The 21,573-nt window shown below is 35.2% G+C and overlaps 3 protein-coding genes across 3 annotated transcripts; 1 reads left to right on the top strand and 2 right to left on the bottom strand.

Annotated features, from left to right (window-relative positions):
* Positions 1–418: 418 nt before the first annotated feature.
* On the bottom strand, positions 419–5,466 carry LOC127087948 (vacuolar-processing enzyme). Its single transcript, XM_051028861.1, has 9 exons — positions 5,166–5,466; positions 4,823–4,987; positions 4,583–4,739; positions 3,720–3,805; positions 3,434–3,633; positions 2,406–2,454; positions 2,035–2,244; positions 1,088–1,294; positions 419–867 (listed from the first exon to the last, which is right to left on the bottom strand). Exons 1-9 carry the CDS (start codon positions 5,358–5,360, stop codon positions 685–687), a joined length of 1,452 nt encoding a protein of 483 aa, XP_050884818.1. The 5' UTR covers positions 5,361–5,466; the 3' UTR covers positions 419–684.
* A 6,955-nt stretch (positions 5,467–12,421) lies between these two features.
* On the top strand, positions 12,422–17,648 carry LOC127087947 (uncharacterized). The gene is made up of 5 exons (XM_051028860.1): positions 12,422–12,611; positions 12,865–13,147; positions 14,451–14,556; positions 16,617–16,760; positions 17,061–17,648. Exons 2-5 carry the CDS (start codon positions 12,882–12,884, stop codon positions 17,316–17,318), a joined length of 774 nt encoding a protein of 257 aa, XP_050884817.1. The 5' UTR covers positions 12,422–12,611; positions 12,865–12,881; the 3' UTR covers positions 17,319–17,648.
* Positions 17,649–18,256: 608 nt separating this feature from the next.
* LOC127087946 (uncharacterized) lies at positions 18,257–20,266 on the bottom strand. Its single transcript, XM_051028859.1, has 3 exons — positions 19,723–20,266; positions 18,960–19,118; positions 18,257–18,828 (listed from the first exon to the last, which is right to left on the bottom strand). Exons 1-3 carry the CDS (start codon positions 20,002–20,004, stop codon positions 18,466–18,468), a joined length of 804 nt encoding a protein of 267 aa, XP_050884816.1. The 5' UTR covers positions 20,005–20,266; the 3' UTR covers positions 18,257–18,465.
* Positions 20,267–21,573: the final 1,307 nt, after the last annotated feature.

Genomic DNA, 21,573 nt, shown 5'->3' with positions numbered 1-21,573 from the left:
AGGTCTTAAATTGTCAAATAATTCTTTCTACATAAGTTTTGGGATTTAAGATGTTACAATTTACAACATATTATGCCCTTTATATAGGTAATTAAAACTTAGACTCAAAACTCTACATATCGATTCAAGCCTAAAACATATAAAACACAAAGTACAAAATTACAAGGTGCATTATGTTGTATCGACTCTGTCGAATACAACTGATTCTTGAATGCTAACTTTCAACCGAACATCAAATTACAACATATGTTTATGAAATTAACATGGTGGGATTATCTAAATTGCAGGGTAGGAAGCTGCGATCTAGAAGGGTTTTTAAGAATAAAAGTTAAATGTCAAAATACATTTTAAGCATAAAAATTAAATGTCAAAATACATTTTTTCTACTAAAAGTTTACACAACCAGGTTACTATAACGTACTATAAATAAAACTGCATTTCATATATAAACATGACCTCACATTAGACGTTGCTAGGCCCCTTTTGGTGCAATATCTTTCAGTAAAATGCAAAAGTTACTGCCTCTGTTTTAATTCGCATAGATACACACAATTCACACGGTCCCTCATTGTATTTACAGAGGTGTGAACAAATAATGACACCATGTACAATATATGTTATATATAACAATTATAAAGCAGTCCCATGACAATTATACATTAACCTTCAATAATGAGCGATGAATTATGCGCTGAAACCACTGTGCAGAGAGCTCCAGGGATTGACTGGAATATTGGTGCATGCTTGTGCAGAGGCCTCAGCCATATGCTCTCTGTGTATTCCTGCGTTGCAGAAGTTTGCAAAGGACCGCATGTGTTTCATCCCATACTGAGATAGAGATCCACAATATGTCTCAAAGGTCCTAACCTGCATGCATCAACAATAGATTAAGGTGCAAACATACTCTCAGAAATCCAAAAAGCTTTAATGTAATCAAGAAATGAATGATAATCAACTACTGGAAAACTTGCTCACATGTAATGATGTAATTATGCGATCTTATAATAAAAAGGAAAGCAATTATTCAATCATATTTTTTCGGCATCAAGAGAACAATCTCAATCAATTGAATTATTAGGTATGGTACCAGTGTTTTGAGGCAGTCCCAGTCATCAACAAGAGGCTGCCCAGCTGGTCTAACACTGGTGAGCACCTCTGGACCCTTTTTCATGCCAAATAGAAGTTTTCCAATAAGTTTTATGCTGTCATCTATATGCAATCTGTGAGACATTGCTTCCAGAACTTGCTTCTCAGCTGCAATTTTCCTAGGAGAACCTTGAGGAGCTTTGCGGAACTGCCAATGATCAGCGAAGATGAAGTCAAATACAAAATATAATAAGCAAAACACATGTCTAATAGAATAGGCATCTGCATATAACAACCCTTATTTTCTTGCAATTTTATTATCATTAAATTAATGCCAATTGACAACATTTCAAGAAATAAAAAAATAAAAAACATTGCACTCAATCGTAATAGACTGGAATTCGTACTTTTCCCGATTTATCCAATTTATTTTGTTACTATTTTTTTAATTCATAACTAGTTAATAAGTTCATCTGCATCCAAAAATATCTGGTTAGTGGAATTCAATTCATCTACTTTTTATGGCACATTTGTTAAATGAATAGGTGATTCCATGGAGTACACTAAAATGGAATAGCAATGTCCAGTCCGAAACTTGGCAGTTTCAAGAGCAGGAATGGGATGGCATTCAACTATGGAATGAATGCAGAAAAGAATCGGGGGAATCTTCATTTTAAAGAATGGAAAATCACCATGATACAAGATTTATCTTTCAATACCATACGGTTGATACTATGCAATGTTCTTACTGTCACATATCCTCATCAATTGTTACTTGGTTTCTGCACTATTTGTTAACATTAAATCTCGAAATTTTGGTTCAACAAATAATAAATAGTCTTACTATGCATATATTTCATATTTAAAATTTGGAAGCCAAATCATGAAGAAGATAGAACTAAGCATTTATTTCATAAAATATAGCACTACATCCCACAAATAGGATACCTTATCCCAGAAATGGATTAGATCTGCATCACGCTGGTTGATCGCTTTGGAAGGTGGCACTAGTGAGTTTCTACCCACAAAAGTAAAATTTTCATTTGAAGGATTTGATCCCAAATATAGGAATAGACTATCCCTGCTAAGCTCAATGTCACCATATTGCATCACATGGGAACCATAATTTGAATTCCCGTTTGAAGTCCTTTCTTTGACCTGTGAGCATAAGAGCAAGAAGAAATATGTTACATAATTCAAAAATACCTTATACCTTGTTTGACCCGTAAAATTTTAGACCGATGATTTTATGAAAATAGTATTCTTCGATTTATACCAGTTGATCATGTAAAACAACAAGGCTGGCCACAGAATCTTACCAATTCATATTGTTGGTGCAAAGTTTCTGTTTGCAAATTGTGTTTGTCACTGTTCAACAGTTAACATGTAAGAAAATCAGTACATGATAAAAGACCTTACACCATTAGTTATGCAAAAGTAGCTTTCTTTTAACAAGTAGAAAAAAGACGTGAGCAAGAAAGAATGGAAAAAAGGATTTGCAAAGTACAGGATAATAGGTAAATATTGTGATAATGGTGATATTCTAGTGTCACAATAGTCACGGGCTTTCAACCACGTCATCGAGATTTTCTAATTACAAGTATTGCATCTTATTTATGATTTTAAGGATAGGAAACTAGGAGGATTCGGTTGTTTTATGTGGATTACATTGGGAGAGACTAGGCTCTCTAATTCCTAGACGATTATGTTAGTTATCAGTAGTTAATATTCCTATTGCAGCAGTTGTACTTTCCCTCTGCTCTGTAGCTGCTATAGTTACTGCAGAAGTGTTTTATCAATAGTATTCAGTTTATCATTCTATCCATTAGTCTTTTAAATACCAAAGAACTATCACTGGTATCAGAGCAGTAAGATCTTGGGGATTAGATGGTTTCAATGCAAGGCATGAAGATTCTGAAACATGGGTTTGAGGGATTGTTATCGATGAGGGAAAATCTGGAAAAGAGCCTTGAACAAAAAATGTTTGAACAGTTGGAAACTAGAAGACAATTGAATGAATAATAGAGAGATGGTGTGACAAACTACAATTCATCCTAATCAGAATGATAATTCTGGTGAAGGAAGACAAGCGGACAATGAAGATGGTGTCCGAGGTCCGGCTGATCTTCGAAACTTGGTGGAATGTTGGAGAAAATGAAAAAATTAATCACTGGAGAATAGTTCTCTTTCTCTAGTTGTGAATTCTGCATTCTCTATATTGTGTGTAATTTTGTTTCTTCCGTAAACATATTCTACCACCAATAAAAGCCAGTTTCTACAACTAAATTGTATTTCAGTACCAGTTTCTAACAGTTAAATAATTACTTGTTTGGTCATATGATCTTACCTGTCTTCCATCCAAGCAACACTATATAGGTCACCCAGGCAGGTTCCATATTCTGGGGGAGGACTAGGATTCTCCCCAGGACAATATGTTCCCCAACTGCTTTCTTCTGCGTTTGCGGCAGTAGTTGCATAGATATTCAGACCTTCAGGAAGAAGACCTTCAAAGATACTCCCAGATTCGCATGCCTCTAGATAAAATACCTGCACAACCATTACATGAAATGATTAAACAGCTTTAATGTAGGTTGACACAAACAGAAAGCAAATGCTAAGTACTAGCAACTCACTAGGCTTTTATAAGTTCCAGCAGCATGTTTTATCTTCAAGACTTCAATTAGATCGGATGCGTACATGTACGGACTAGTGGGCATCCCTGAAATCCAACCCCAGTTACACCCCCACCCCCAAATAAAGGATCACATTAAAAATAGATGGGAGTAGATATTTGTTGTGAAGAAACACTTGGTGGCGTTACGATAATACCAAAATGTTAATATAAGAATCACTTATTATAGTATCAATCACCAAAATAATCAAAAATCCGACAATAAGGATATTCATAACCATATATCTCATTTCTCTATGTTTTTCATTACCTCTGTTTTTATTATGGTGCAACTTCGTCATTTTAAGAAATAGACGAATGTTGCAGAAATCGTTAGTATATTTTCCAATTTTATCGTCTTCAAGGAAAAAAATGTTGCATCAGACATGATCAATTTATTGTATTACTATTTGTATAACAGATATTTAGGTCATCAGATAACAGATAACATATGATCAAAATATTAACATTGATCTGCAGCTATGCTGCATAACACTAAGCTCTATATAAACCCTTTTCAAATAACAATCCAAATTAAACACTCGGGACAATCTTAGAAATCCAAAAATTACCAAAAACCTTATCTAAAATTTGAAGAAGAAAAAATTATTCTCAAACAATCATCCTAACCCCATTTTCAAGTTAAACCTTTTAGTCGATTATGCTTATCACAACAGCTAAAGATAGTTTTAGCTACAAATCATCCACAAACACAACTTCAAGTTTGAGTAAATTATATCAGTTATAGGTAATGCTAAATGTCATTCTACTAAACATAATAAAGCAAAAGCACATAATAAAGCCGACACAATAAGAACCACTAACCAAGCACTCCAGGACCTCCATGATCACTATAGTAAACAAATATATGATCATTGGGACCGCTATCCACAACCTTCCCACTCCCACCGGTAAGAGCTGACTTATTTCCAAGCAAAGCAGCAAAGAAATTGCCGACAGTAACATCTTCACCGGTATAATCCTACCATAAAAGCATCCACATAAGCAAACACTAAATCTTAAATATGAAACAAACACCAGAAAGAGATTAAAAAATAGAAAAACCTTAGGGACTCCCTTGTAAACATTCTCTCCATTTGGACTGTTAATGATGACTCCAGGATGTGGATTCTCTTCGTCGTAAGCAATATCATCATACATGAAAACAATAATATTCTCCTCTTTTAAACCACCTTTCCTCAACACTTGATACGCGTGACATACATCAGACTGATGAAATAAACAAATTAAGAAGCAAACAAAAATCTGATAAGAAAATGATATACGAGCTATATTTGAAAAGATGAATAAACTAATCATAATCACAAATTTTTCAGAGGTGTACGTGCTATTCAAAATAATAAAATAATTGAATTTTGAATCTTGGAAAAGGAAAGGGGAAAATGACCTGATGTCGGTAATTCCAGTAGCCATTGGATCCAGCGATTAGGATGGCCCATCGGGTGCCTTCGTTGTTGTCGTGGAGGAATGTGGAAGCTTGGGAGGGTAATCGGAGAAAATCTCCGGCGAGGTCATGGAGAGCGGAGATGAGGGGGACGGTGGCGATGAGGAGGAGGAGGGTGGGTAGTTGAAAGCGGGCCATGAGGGATGGCGTTGAAAGGAAAGGATAGAATCCTTATATCAATTTATCTATGCTAAGACATATCCTTTATGAAAAATGTTATTCTTATCCTTATTTCTAGACCTACACCATATTCTATTGTTCACCAATTCGGTGAAGAGTTGAATATTATAATAATATATTACTTTTTAAAAATATATAAAAAAAATATTTATCAGAATTAGCAATTTATTATTATGTACAGCAGTTTCACATTAGCTTACAATATTCATTACTCTTGTATATATAAAGAGTTTGTATCTCATTATTAATCAAGAATGTTTTCATCTTCTTTTCTTGCTGCATAACCAACTTCTTGGTGCATAACAGCAAGCTCTTTCTCTCATGCATGATGAGTTTATGTACTGTTAATATGGTATCAGAGCTATCTCAACTCTGGTAGCCATTGTTCTTCTTCTTCCTTCTTTTTTCTTTAACTCTGCAACAATGGCTGCTCAGAGTTTTACGGATTTCGCTACCAACTCTGCTAACCCTTACTACCTACATCCGAACGAGAATCCGGCTCTTGTTCTCGTTTCTTCACCGCTCGATGACAAAAATTACCACACCTGGTCTCGCTCAATGCAAATTGCGTTGATCTCCAAAAATAAGGACAAATTCATCGACGGCACTCTTCCAAAACCCTCTGTCTCAGACGTTCTCTATGCGTCGTGGATCCGTTGCAACTTGCGTGGATACAACGTTCAACCTCTGCATCAATTGCGCGCTCAGTTCTATGGATTGACACAGTTGCGAGCGTTTGGAAGAATCTGTAGATTCGATTTTCTCACAGTGACATTTTCCGCATATCTGACATTCAAGAAGGCCTTTACATGTTCCGCCAAGGTACCTTAGATGTATCCAACTATTTTACTCATTTGAAAGTTCTATGGGATGAATTGGAAACTTATCGTCCAATTCCATCTTGTTCCTGTGCAATTCCCTGTTCTTGTGGTGCTTCGGAATCGATTCGTCGATATAGGGATCAAGATTATGTAATTCGATTTCTTAAGGGTTTGAATGAGAAGTTTACTCATTCCAAGAGCCAAATGATGATGATGAATCCATTACCTGACATTGATAAAACCTTTTCTCTAGTAATTCAGCAAGAAAGAGAATTGAATCATGCTAACCCTGCAGTTATTCCAAGTGTTGGCAATAGTGAAGATAGCATAGCCTTGAGTGTATCTCATGATGTTCAGCCAAACAAATTCAATTCATACAGAGGTAAATATCAGGGTACAGTTGGTTCAAGAGGCCAAAATCGTGTCTGTACTCATTGTGGAAGAAATAACCACACCATTGATACTTGTTTCATCAAGCATGGGTATCCACCAGGATTCAAACACAAATCCAAAGGTAATGGTTTCAGTTCTCAGTAATCTGCAACAGCTAATACTGCATCAGAGGTACCTGCATCAGGTTCAAGTTCCAATAACTCCTCTTATGGCTTGACTCAAGAGTAATACAACAACATCTTGGCACTGCTTCAACATTCACAACCCGTTTCCACAACCAATTCAGTGTCTACATCTCCTCTTGTGCTAAATTCCTTGTCATCCAATGCCAATGGTAAGCTTCATTCCTTGTGGATCCTTGATACAAGAGCTACAGGCCATATATCCTTTAATCTTTCAGCCTTTAATAGTTATCACAACATTGTCCCTATATCTGTCACCCTACCCAATGGTTCTCAATTGTCTGCTTCAATTTCTGGTTTTGTCAAACTTACACCATCTCTAACACTGCACAATGTTCTTTATATCACTTCTTTCAATGTCAATCTTATCTCAGTAGCAAAATTGTCTCAAAGCAACAACTGTTTTGTTCAATTCAATGCTAACTCTTGCTCTATTATGCAGAATCCTTCCATGGAAACGATTGGTATAGCTGATCTATAAAATGGTTTATATGTCCTTCATTCCAATCTATCTCCTTCTTCCTGTAATTCTGTATCTACTGATGGTGATATATGGCATATGAGGCTAGGCCATCCATCTCATAAAGGTTTACAAACCATAGCTAAGATTTTCCCTTTTGTTTCTTGTAATGACAATGTTTCCCCTTGTGATTCTTGCCACTTTGTCAAACAAAGAAAACTCCCATTTCCTGATAGTATTACTTGCACTAATGAGGTTTTTAACATTCTTCATGCTGATTTATGGGGCCCATTTTCTACTATCTCTATGTTAGGCCACAAGTACTTTCTCACTCTAGTTGATGATCACTCTAGGTTCACATGGGTGATATTCCTTAAAACCAAAGCTGAAACTAGAGATAGCTTTATGAACTTTATAGCATGTGTTGAGAAACAATTTAATAAACATGTAAAATGCTTGAGGTCTGATAATGGTACAGAGTTTCTAGCCTTACACAGTTTCTTATTTGCTAAGGGCATTCTACATCAAAAATCCTGTGTTGAAACCCCTCAACAAAATGGAATTGTTGAGAGGAAACATCAACACATCCTTAATGTAGCTAGGGCCCTGCATTTCCAGTCCAATGTGCCTTTAACCATGTGGAATTTTTGTGTGCAGCAAGCTATCCACATCATTAACAGACTCCCTACCCCTTTACTCAAACTAAAATGCCCATATGAAATTCTATATCAGGAGCTTCCCTCCCTCATGCACCTTAAAGTGTTTGGATGTTTATGCTATGCTACATCTCTTATGGCCCATAGAACCAAATTTGACCTTAGAGCACGCAAGGTTGTTTTCATAGGTTATAAAGAGGGCACTAAAGGCTATATCATGTATGACTTGACTCATCACAGTATTTTTGTCTCAAGACACGTGATATTTTATGAAAACACCTTTCCTATTCATCCTCTTGTCAATATTAATGATGATCAGCCTTCTATAAGACACTCTACTAAAACCTCTAACCCTCCCTCATATCTTGCTGATTATCACTGTTTTTCTACTTCTGCCAATACTTCCTTTTCTGAAGTTAATTACCCTCTGTCTTCAGTTTTGTCCTACAACAATTGCTCCCCAGATTTCCATCATTTTTGTTGCTCGATTTCCTCTAATCCTGAACCATCTAGTTTTCTACAAGCTAACAAATTTGAAGGTTGGAAGCATGCTATGAATGTTGAATTGCAGGCTCTTAATGATAATCATACTTGGACATTAGTGGATCTTCCACCTGGTAAGGTACCAATTGGATGCAGATGGGTCTATAAAGTGAAATACAAGGCAAATGGATCCATAAAAAGATATAAAGCAAGACTTGTAGCAAAAGGTTATACACAGATGGAGGGAGTAGACTACTTTGATACCTTTTCTCTTGTGGCTAAGATAACCACAGTTCGAGTTCTTTTGGCTATAACTTCTATCAAAGGTTGGCACCTAGAGCAATTAGATGTTAATAATGCTTTTCTGCATGGAGATTTACATGAAGAAGTGTATATGACATTACCTCCTGGACTTATCACTTCCAATCCCTCACAGGTCTGCAAACTTCATAAATCCCTATATGGTTTGAAGCAGGCTAGTAGGCAATGGTATGCTAAACTTTCTTCTTTTTTAATTTCTCTTGGCTATTCACAATCTCAAGCTGATTGCTCTCTGTATGTTAAATCCACCTCCACAAGTTTCACAGCTTTACTAGTGTATGTGGATGACATAGTTCTAGCTGGTAATTCCCCTGATGAAATTAACTCTGTTAAGCATCTTTTGAACCAACAGTTTAGCATCAAAGACTTAGGTAAGCTGAGGTACTTTTTGGGTTTTGAGATTGCTAGGTCGACCAAGGGCATTTTCATGAACCAAAGGAAATACATTCTACATCTGCTTGAAGACACAGGTTATTTGGCAGCCAAACCATCATCCATACCTTTTGATCCCAATCTAAAATTGTCTGCTTCAGTTGGCCAACCTCTTGCTGATCCATCATCCTACAGGAGACTTATTGGTCGCCTAATCTATCTTACTAACAGCAGGCCTAATATCTCTTATGATGTACAGCATTTGAGCCAATATGTTGCAAAGCCTCTTACTCCTCATTACCAAGCTGCCACAAGAATATTAAGATACCTCAAGTCTGCACCTGCCAAGGGTATTTTCTTTTCTGCTGTTAGCTCCCTCAAACTCTATGGATTTGCAGATTCAGATTGGGCCAGATGTCCAGAAACCCAAAAATCCATCACAGGCTTTTGTGTTATCTTTGGTTCCTCACTCATTTGCTGGAAATCTAAGAAACAAAACACTGTTTCCCGTTCTTCCATTGAAGCAAAATATAGAGCATTGGCCTCTTTATCTTGTGAACTACAATGGCTGCAATTCCTCTTTCGTGATTTCCTCATTGAATTTTCTCAAGCTGCTGCTATTTACCGTGATAGCAAATTCGCCGTGTATCTTGCCCACAATCCTACCTTTCATGAAAGGAGTAAACACATTGAGTTGGATTGCCATGTCATTAGAGAAAAGATTGTGTCCAAACTCATTCACTTGATGCATATCTCTACTAAAGAGCAACTGGCAAATGTGTTCACTAAACCTTTACATTCTCCAATTTTCACTTCTCTTCTATCCAAGCTAGGCCTTTGTAGTATCCAAAGTCCACCTTGAGGGGGGATATTAGAATTAGCAGCTTATTATTATGTACAGCAGTCCCACATTAGCTTACAATACTCATTACTCTTGTATATATAAACAATTTGTATCTCATTATTAATCAATCAATGAGATACAAACTATTTATATATACATAAATATATACCCATTAAATATTAATTATATTATTTTTATATTCAAAGCACTTAAGTAGTACATGTATCATTTATTTTTTTTACTGTTAGTTAAGTTTGTAATTTCATTTGAACATTTTTTTTTACCGTTAGTTAAGTCTGTGATTTCATTTGAACGTCATATCTAATCAATAAGTTAAATTTTAAAAAAAAATTATTCAAAGTAAAATAAAAATAATGTTAATATAATGGTTTTAATTACTATAAAACTTGTATATGAGACAAATATTTATAATTTGTTAAGGTTAGATCACTTAATAAAGTTGAGTCATAAATCGAAAAATCGTGAGTTTAATTTTCGTTGTCGATGTAATAATCTTTTTGATGTGTAATATGTAAGTAATTATGTATGCGTTTGAGATACCCAAAAATTTATCCTCTCACATTTTGTTTTATTTTGCTTATTGTTGCTACATTCACCATCATGCATAAGTCTCTTATTAATTGTTTATTTAGGGATCATTCAAGTTCATTTGCATCTGCATTACATGTGAAATTTTAGGTCAAAGATTCATTTGTTTCATCTGCCTCAGTATGACATGAACATTCCATTTTATCATACATTACATCATTTCTCGTTCATTGCATCATTCAAAGATACATATGGATGAATAGTGTAAGAGTTGATTGTTTGCGGTTAATTATATGTTCATAATTCGTTTGTATCATTATCATTCATCAAAATACTTTGGAATAAAAGTAAAAAGTAAAAGTTTGACTCGACTGACTTTTATCGCTAATTCATGTACAATTAGTTCAAAGTTCACTTGCATTATTTATATTTTTGCATCTTTTTAGTTTACCATCTCATATCGAAAGTTAATTAAACTTACATTTTTGATAGTTGAATGTGTATTTCAAATATTAAATTTGTTTTGTTGTAATTAATTTTTAATATAAAATAATAATAATAATAAATAAAACAAATTACAAGAACTATTTTTACATACATCTAATATTTACACCAGACTATTACATATACCATTATATCATCCTTCCACACAAATCAAATAAAGACTCATCAACACAGAGAAATTCACAGTACAACTCAACTTTGGTTCAACAAATTAAAAAAATGAGTTGTGAAGTATAAGTACTTCAAAAGAACTTGGGACTTGGAGATAAATTGTTCGTAGGTTAAAAACTGTATTAGGTTAAAAAAACGCATCATATTTTGAAGTAGGTATGGTGTTAAGATGAATGGCAAGATTGAGCCTTCCATGAGGCTTCTCAATACCAATACTACTACTAAATATTTTGATGAAACATCGAATCCCTCTCAAGAGACTGGCGATAGATTTGTTAACAGTGCAAGAAGAATGTTCAAATTTCATTCTAGTTTCAATTTATGCACATGGAACTGCATGATCTCAACTTTACACATATCAAGACTCCTGTCAAAGATGTCAAAGTTTGCACCTTCTGATCAACCCATAATCAATATTCTTGATCCTAAGGATCTTGTAGCAAACAAGATATCATGCAAGCTCAGCTGCAACTAGCAAAACTGCAAGTGTCGAAGACAAAGTAACACTCAAAACCCCAAATTTGACTTTGATGTTGTCATCATTCTTGTAAAAGTGGCACTTAAACTTTTCCTACAAGAAAGATGCGGTTGATGAAATTAGTGCAATGTTGGGGGATCTGAAAGACAGGTTTTTGCTACTCACCGGAAATCCTTTACCTAAAGACATTGAGCAAATATCTTACTGACTTCTAAATGAATAACATGTCACTTACTCTCAGATCCATGCATCTTATTCAATCGATCTTCAGAAAATATGTACTCTGATCCTGGCTCTTCCATGATGCGGAAAACCTAAGTTGGGACATATATTATTGCCAAGATAAATTAACCATGTAGTCAGACAGGTTTTAGGCTATATATAATCCAAAAATTAATGAGTTTACTCAATCCGATCCATTGATGTAACAAGTGGTTATTTTATCTCACTCAAATCGAAATGTGATATATACATTGAGTATTGGATTTGATTAAGGATAACAATGGGCAGAGTTTAGGCAGAGTACTATAGTACTCATCCCCATATATTTGCAGTTTGAAAAAATCTTTGTATCCGAGCACATGTCTGCTTGAGCGCCAAATTTAACACTTGTACTCATATCTATATTAAGTACTCATTTCAATATTCGTTACTCGCATTCTTATTAAAAATAAATAGATTAATCATAAAATATCATATATTTTAAGTTTTAAAAAACATTAAAAATTCCCAATAAATCAAATTACTATCTCTGAATTTGATTAAACCTGTCCCAAACTGACTCAAGATACACTCCTACAAATCAATCATTCAATTTGTTTAATTAGACTCCTAGTATTTCTTTAGAGGTAAAACATGTGTTAACTTTCTATTATTAAAAAGGGCATTGTCGCGGAGGACTCGTACATTTACACTGAATCAGTTTCTTTCCATAACCTGTGTTTCGAATTTTTCTTCTTCTCAATCTCTGCAAAGGTAAACCAAACTCATATTCCTGTATTTCCTTTATTCTCACACAGTTCCGTTGTATTGTTCAAGTAAAGAACTATAGAATTGCATTTGCTATTAGGGTTTCGACGTGAATTTTTTCTTTCCTTTCCGAATAAAACACCGATACGAATTCAAGTCGTAAACCCTAGAATTAGCAATTCCGATGTATTGTATGTGCTGTGTTCCATCTACTCGCTGATAATGTCCAATGGATAACAATTTGAATTCCTGAATGCAGGTTAGGTGTTTGTTATTATGGAGGAAGGAGATAACATTCTCGATGTTATATACGATGAGGATACTTTAGATGATGATGATGTTGACATGGTTGATGTTGAAGAAGGAGAGTTGGTAGAGCCGAATTCGAAAATTTCTGTGGGACAAAGTAGTGTTGGAGATATCACTGAAGCAAAACAAGAATCTCATGGTGAGAACTCAAAGTGTGGAGCTAGCAAGAAGAAGAGGAAGAGGAACAAGAAAAAGAGAAAGGGTTTGGGATTTAAAGTCATGGATATAGACAGGTTTAACATTCTTCTACATTCACTGAATTTGGGTTTTGGAAGGAGTCTATTTTTAGGAGAAACTATGCTTTGAGCCCTCTTAAGTGTAGTTTACTGTCACAAGATTCAAATAAATAACAGTGAAACCACCAAAAAACTCAGTGTTTCAATACATTTCTATAATCCATTCTTGTTAAATTTTTATTATTTTTTGTATTGCACCGTATCATGACTCTGAGTAATCGGAACATTTAGTTTTAGTTTTGACCCCTTCACTATCCATGTCTATTCATTTTCTTGTCTCCACTCCCCGTTCGACAACAGTACTGTGTCATTTTATTTTGTTTCTAATGTTGTCCCCTACTCTGACTTTGAGCAAGAGAAGAATGTGAGCTAAAGATCCACCACTAGGTACTCTGTGGGAGTACATTTTCGAGTACAAATGCAAACTTGCTGGACTGTTTTAAAGCATAAAGAAGGTTGATATGCTTGAGACATATATGTTTAGGGAAGGTTTAGTTGTCAAACAAATGGACCCCGACCCAGTGCTTGAAGTGGAGTACCCAGCTCCAAAATTTGGAAACTGAAGTTGAAATTAGACTTGAGCAAAGTAATTTAGGTGGTAAATTAACTAAAGAAGTTTTTGTTAAATATTTGTATGATATTAGAGAATTAGGGGTTGAGTTCCATAGTAAACATTAAGTGGACATTTCTTTGAAGTTTGGGGTAAAGTGCACATGACATAACTTTTAAGGGAATACATTGTATTTTAGCCTTCTTTTTATGTTTGGTTGATTTGAATTACGGAACAACTTAGATTTAGTCCAAGCTTAGTGCTGTGCTCATTTATCGGTTTAGCCTCAAAAACCTAATTGAGGGCTTGATAAACTCATTTGCCTGTGTGACCCAACAAAATTTTCTAATTTGATTCTATTATTAAGTATTTAAGGGTTTTTCTATTCCTTTTTATTTAGTCTAAAATTGCAGCAGTTTCCCGCCCTTTGTTTTCCTAACTTCACTTAGTGTTGTGCTCATTTATTGGTCTAGCTTCCTCAAAAACCTAATCGATGGCTTAACAAACCCATTTGCCTGTGTGACCCAGCAGAATTTTGAATTCAATTCTATTATTAAGTATTTAAGGGTTTTACACTTAAGTATATAACTATTCCTTTTTATTTTAGTCTAAAATTGCAGCAGTTTCCTGCCCTTTGTTTTCCTAACCTCCCCTACCTTGAAGTGAATTGAATGCGAGCATAATATCATTGTATTGTTTGTCCATAAAAAATATATATAGCAGCATTCTAACAAATTATGTGCTTTTCAGATTTGTGTCAGATATCTGTTATCGTCTGAAAGAGAAAAAGACATATATGGTATACACTGCTGCAGGTTGTCTTGGAATCTCTGCATTGAGTGATATCGTCAAAGAGGTATTGAAACCCTTTTATGCACCCAGTTTTAGTTTATTAAGCAAGCTTATATTGTTCTTTAGTTCGTCTTTAAGAATTTCTGTGAAATACCATTGCCACTTGTAGTTTGGAAAACAATTCTTAAGACCCCTGTAAGTATCAACAACAACAACAACCAAACCTTATCCCACTAAGTGGGATCGGCTACATGATCAAATTACGCCATAATGTTCTATCCAAGACCATGTTTCTATCAAATTCGTTAATTTCAAGATCTATCAAATGACCTAAATAATATTGGTCTGGCCATACTGTTCGGTACCAAGTATTTGTCTACTTGAAAAATATTATCGTCTTGTTTTCATGCAGCATGTACTGATCCAACCATCTTGTTTTTCTTTTATCAAGAGTTATTTGAAGGATTTCCTTATTGCATTCATGTGCTGCAATTTGCATCCTCTCGTCACTTTTTTTCTTATCCGTGCATCTTGTCTTTGTTTTCACTCTTTTTTGTTGTTCTTCTTAATTGAATTAGTAATTCTAAGTCCTTCCCTTTCTTCTAATTATATGGAATTTTTTGTTGCCAAGATTGATCGTCAATGGTGTTAGTTTGACTGTATAACTGAGATATTGTTCTCTGCACCGTTTACAGTTAGAGTCATCTTAATTTTCTGGTGTATTGTGTTGGCCACTTAGAACCCATTATGTGATGGTTTCCACAACCTTTTTTTAATCTTACAAATTTTATTAAATTCACATGGTCCTTACTCCTATGGCAACTTCAGGATTATTTCTAACCTTGGCCTCACTCACTTATTCAATGGCCACTCACGTAGTCTCCTGCTGGAATGTTCGTTATATTTCTTTGAAGTAAATTATTCTTTTTGTGATTTATCTTCCCTCTCTTTAATGGGAATGTGGCTATGGTTTGGAGAAGATATAATTGCCTGTCTGCTAAAGGAAAGGTGAGGGTTAAGGTTGTACTCTGTGGACGAGTCTTGATTTGAGCCAGTTATGCTTATCCACTCTTTAAGTGCCCTACAGCCATTCATAATTTCTGATGTGTGTAATTTTGTCCCTAACCTTGCAGATTTTTCTTCCAGATGCTAGTTTGCCCTTCCAATCATCTGCTTGATCTTTGGTGTTCCTGGCTGAATCACTTTATTATTTACAAATTATGAAGGTTGATGTTCGCATTTGTTACTTCATTTTTTCAGGCCCTGTTCATACGTAGGGAATGCTTTTCACTTTTTACCGCATAACCATAATTGATTTTCTAAGCTTGTATTTGTTGGGCTGGTGAAGGGGAAAGTAATGACTATTGAGTCATTGATGTAGTCAGTTTTGCCCACTTCAATGTATGAACCAACATTTTCAGAGCTGAAATTGGACATCTCTTAATCTAAAGGCAAAGCATATATTGTTGACTATCTCAATGACATTTTACTCAAGAAATGATCTTTGCTTTTTGACATTGTACCATTCCTTTTTTTAATGAACTTACATTGCTGAATAGCCAGAAATAAAGAAACTATGGTACTACTATGATTTTCTTTTAAATATGTTGGGCATTTTCAAAATGACTGGGCAGACCAGTGTACAGTTTACATGTTTATTTGGCTTTACCGTCAAACCTACATGTGGTATAAATAGTCTTGCTGAAAGTTGTATATATAACCTTGCATCCATTTTTTTTAGATTGGAAAGCCATTGACTTTTGGTCATCTGCTTCATGGAATCTGCAGCTTTCTTCTCTGCCAAGATTTCTGAATCTAAACTAGCATTATCAAGCAGTGGGAATTGGGGGTATCATTGGCTTTGCCAAATTGGACATTTTAACCAATAAAAATATCAACTCCATTCTGTTTTTCTCTTTCTATTTGATCTAGTGACTTTGACATTATACATTCAATATGCTTTGCATGGCAGTGCTAGTATCCACCATCTCTATATTATGTACACATTAGGTTTGCTTACTTAAGTTTCGGATTGAAAGGACCTGTTTTTATTCTTTATTAGTTTTTGTTAAAATCTAATATGCTCAAGTTGATACATTGTAAATTTATATGGGGAGTTTGCAGGTTGATGCAATACAAACCTGTGGAGGCCAAAAGACTGCTGATGGTAGACGACACCGGACTGGGGGTGGCATATTGTGGAACATCATAAAAGTTCGGGAACCAAATGCCTACAAAGAGATAATGGAAAAAGCAAAAGAATTTGAGGTATGTGAATAATCTTCGTATTTTGTTACAATATGGTCGGTGACACCTAAAGCCGGGATTCACAAAAATAAGATTGATATGTGTCATCTGCCATGCATGTTTGTAGTAACTAGTAAGTAGGAGTTCTTTTTCATTTTTCTATCCAAACAAATTAAGTTTTTTCTTTAATAATGCTGCTGCTTTTTATTAGTTAGATCTACATGCTTTTGCTCTTAGATGATGTAATCGACCCTTCAAATTGCTACTGCTTCTTGATAACTATTTTTTTTGTCATTGCCTATCATGTTTATAATAATGCAGAAGCAATTAAGGCAGCCAATTTTTAAGCAACTAAATGTGCCAAAGCAAGAGGATTCTTCTCAAGGAGTGGCCTTTTCATTTGCTGGCAGTGATCAGGGAAATGTTTCCAACAGTGCATTTCATGCATCAGAAACACAAAATCAACATGAACCAGTTACTTCCAAAGAAAAGTCTATATCTGTTCATGATAGGCTAAGGATACCTGTTTCCTACGACGATGATCTGCTTGGAGAGAATCCAGTCAATCATGCAACCTGACTCTAGAAAGAAAGTGGTCTTCGTCACTAGACAAGCTGTTCTCCCTTTTAGATGGATGTTTATTGATGCATTTCTTTCATCTCCCTCTGGCGAATACCACACTGTTCTTTCCTGTGTTACTTTTTGCTTTTCCACCCATTCATTTCCTTGTTTCTTTATTTACTTTGTCAAACGGCTCTCTGATATATTTATATAGAACGAGGGCAAACATAAAAAATGGAACAAGAGGGGTATAGTGGTGGATGTATTGTGGTTACGGTTAACCAACAAGCAATTCATTAGATTTTGCTTTAACATGATGAATGAAGTGCTGCACAAGTCTCAAATGGATATAGATTTTTGTGTTGATGACTGAACTTATTCCTTTCTGAAATTTATGAAAAAGAAAAAAGCAGAATTGCAAGGCTTTTTGGGAATATACCTACCACAATCACGAATTTGAATTTTTTTTTTGTCAAAATTGTTGCGCACTACTGAATGCATAAATTATCATGCAATTTCATTCTTTTTCTAATCACACATCAATTGCTGCATAAGAATTAATTGAATGTTCAAAGTATTTGAATTCAATACAAAAAATTATTGTGGTAATTATATTAGTAAAAATTGCTTCATAGTAACTTTTGCCAATCAAACAATAAAACCCTCTACCTTTTCAGTCGATTTTGGACTATGCAAATTCAATATGTTGTGTTCTCATGATTTTTGGAATAACATCTTTGAGTATAATATGCCATATTTCATGTTATCTTTTAATAGCAAAGGAAAATCCTTCGGTGTCTTTTTATAAGCTAGTATCAGTTAACACCTAAATATCAGTAGTTCCTCCTTTCATGTTCCAAAAAACTCTAGCATCTCATGATAAACTACCCTCAAGTACAATCCACCTAAACATCTCAATTTCAAATGAAGGATTTGAATCTATAATGTATAACAAATTGGGATAAAAACACCAGTTAACTAACAAACAGACCATCCATACAAATTATCTCGAATAAAATCAAGAGAGGTGCATAATTTACATAAAATTACCAGGGCACATGAGTCAGATATTACTATCTCAAAATCCTTGTGCAATTCTAGAAGCAAAACACATTAAAACCAGTAACTTAAATAGTCTGAGAATACTGTTTAGACACTGCCATTCTCACTGGCTGGATCCTGGAACTGGAGCAGTATCTTCAATAGCCATTGGCTCAGTCTGAGGAGCTTTCTTCGTAAGCAATTTTGGGATGTCAACATTATCTTGTACACAGCGCTGTTGAGGATGCGACAATAGAATTAACACATGACGGAAAAGAACCCTAGCTAACCCTTGTCCACTCTCCCAGATATAACCCTCGTATTCAGTAACATGTTCAAGAGTTTCCACTAATGTATCATACACCTCCTGGGGGCAATTGTCAGGTCCGGGTTTGTCATGAAGGTACATGACATCCAAAGTGAATATCTTCTGGTTCACAGGCCACTGATGCAGCGGACGCACGTTTGATCGGCAGTAGAATAAAATCTAGAAAGGAATAGCAAACAACATATTATGATTGCTGACAAAATTGTACCAAACCACGTGATAATAGATTTACACAAACCAAAACACGCGAAGTGATTTTTGATAAATCATTGATGGTAGCTACTACTCACCACTCTTAAAATGCGACCCTGCGCACGGGATTTTCTAGATTCATGAGTAGCAAGTCGAAACAAAGTAGTAAGGTCTGGTTGACTGCTAGATTTAGTAGCTGTCAGCGCTCGCATTGCTGCAATAGTTGACTCAACTTCACTGCTAAAATCTTTCTTCAACTGTAACGATTAACAAAAAAACATCATGTTCAGTGCATGCTTTGAGAACCCTCCTCTATACATAAAGTTTTTGTAAGATCCATATCTAATCTAACAGTGCGAAACACGGAAAAAATTGATAATGTACAATGCTTAGATAGCACATCAGATGGAAATGGCCACACGGATCAGACAATGATATAATGTTTCAAACTAAGCGTTATCGATTGCAGATGGCAGACCATGTTGGAAAACTAGAAATCCATAGCAGTTGTCAAAAAAATCCACCATGGCCGATATTTGACAACGCTGTCAAGAACCATATCTAAATACATACCATTTAATCAAAATCATCTATAATGGTTTGTCACACACCAAACATTCCTTCAATGAAATAAGCGTCGGACACCAAATATTCCTTTAACTACATAATTATAGTGTAATCACGCGAATCGACATCATCGGACACCCGACACTCCTTTAATGGAACAATTATAAGGTAATCACAGGCGTCAGCGTCATCGTCGAACATCATATAATCTTTCAATGTGTAAACTACAAGTGCTACATTGAACTAGGGTAAAGTAAATAAATGGCTAATAATAATTAGGGTTAGGTTACAAACCCATGAGACAGAACTGGAGAGAGTAGCAAAAGCAAACCGATGGTGAGGATTGATGGTGAGTTTGGCGTTGACAAAGAGAATGATGGCTTGCTTAATGGCATCTAAACGGGTGAGGGGTCTTCCATTAGGACCAGTAGCACCCTTCATCTCAGCCATGGATTGAGGATCAATATCCACACAGAATAGGATATCTTCATTGTTGATTCGAGAGGGTTGCAGAGTGTACTTGCTGCTGCTGCTTCCCAAACCCTTATGGCTGCTTTCTCCTTCAATCCCTTCCATCTGTCTTTCTTTCTTTCAGGTTCTAACACTGTAATGTAATGAGTAAAATAATAGAGGAACTAACCCCTTTAAATTAATTGTCTCCTTTTCTACCTTTCCAATTCAGATAACCTTGTATACTTTTTCTGTCCTAATACAACACATACCATACCGATTCTTTTTTTATTGCTTCTTAGAGAATAGAGAGGGAGTTTGGTTCGGAGTAAAGGAGCACAAGGAAGTAAAATCCTTCCAAATATATTTTTTTTTCTTCCTCAAAATCGGTTTGGTTTGGACTGGTTTAGTGGGGAAAAAAGTCCGAATCAATGAAATCTTTATTGGTTTGGTTTGGTTTGATTTTAAATATTTTTTAAAAATGGATCCAAACCAAATTAATTAATTTGGTTTGATCGGGTTCGATTGATTGGTTTAGAATGTTTTTTTAAATATTATATTCATTAATTTATTTTCCACTATCGGTTTTTAGGAGTAATTTATTTCATGTAAATCTCTATTTTTTCAAATAAATTACAAGTTTCTCTTAATCCATATGAAAGAGTGACATGTTTTGCATTGCATCATGAAATAAATTCACTATCATAAAAGTTAGGCACTTGAAATTAGAAAGTTGGGAACTTACCAAATAGAACACAACAAAACATACATCAATTAATATGTTTCACATCTCAAAAATGTTGGTGCAAAGATAGAATAAATGATGAACGGAAATATTCTATTAAGAGAATGACGGCTACAAAACATGATAAAAGTTACAATGATTGCCACCCTATTTATAAGCTAAAACTAGGGTTACTAGAATAGGATAAAATACTAAAATACCCTCTAACAAACTTAGGGGCTAAGAAAATAGTACAACTAATAAATATGAATTACTTCTAATATCATCCCTTAATTAATATTCCATCAAAACTTGTAACACCAATTCCATCAAAACTTGTAACACCAATTTCATCCCTTAATCTGAGAAATTGATCAATCTTGATAGCTTTCGTCAGAACATCTGCCAACTGTTTCTGAGTGCTGCAGTGTACAACTTCTAACACTCCCCTCTGAACTTGATGTCTTAGAAAAATACTTGGTCTCAATGTGCTTGCTTCTCCCATGCAACACTGGGTTTCTTGCAAGATTGATTGCAGACTTGTTGTCAATCATTAGCTTCAGAGGTTTGTTTACTTCAATCTTCAGATCCTGCAATAGGTTCAGAATCCACACAACTTGGCATGCAGTAACAGCACCTGCAATGTATTCAGCTTCACGAGTTGACAACGCCACAACAGGTTGCTTCTTGGAACACCAAGAAACGGGACCTCCCAGAAATTTGAATAAGTACCCAGACGTACTTCTTCTGTCAACTCTGTCTCCACACCAATCAGAATCTGAATAACTCAGAAGTTCTGACTCATCCTTTCTTTCAGAAGGAAATAATACTCCATACTTCAGAGTTCCCTTGATATACCTCAGAATCCTGACAGCAGCTTGGTAATGGGACCATTTAGGTTTACTCATGAACCTACTAACCATCCCAACTGAATAGCAAATATCAGGTCTGGTATTGCACAAATACCTCAG

The sequence above is a fragment of the Lathyrus oleraceus genome, chromosome 5 (genome assembly GCF_024323335.1).
Source record: "Lathyrus oleraceus cultivar Zhongwan6 chromosome 5, CAAS_Psat_ZW6_1.0, whole genome shotgun sequence".
NCBI classification, from domain to species: Eukaryota; Viridiplantae; Streptophyta; class Magnoliopsida; order Fabales; family Fabaceae; genus Lathyrus; species Lathyrus oleraceus.
The sequence above is the reverse complement of the archived record's forward strand: the minus strand, read 5'-3'. Positions and strand labels throughout refer to the sequence as shown.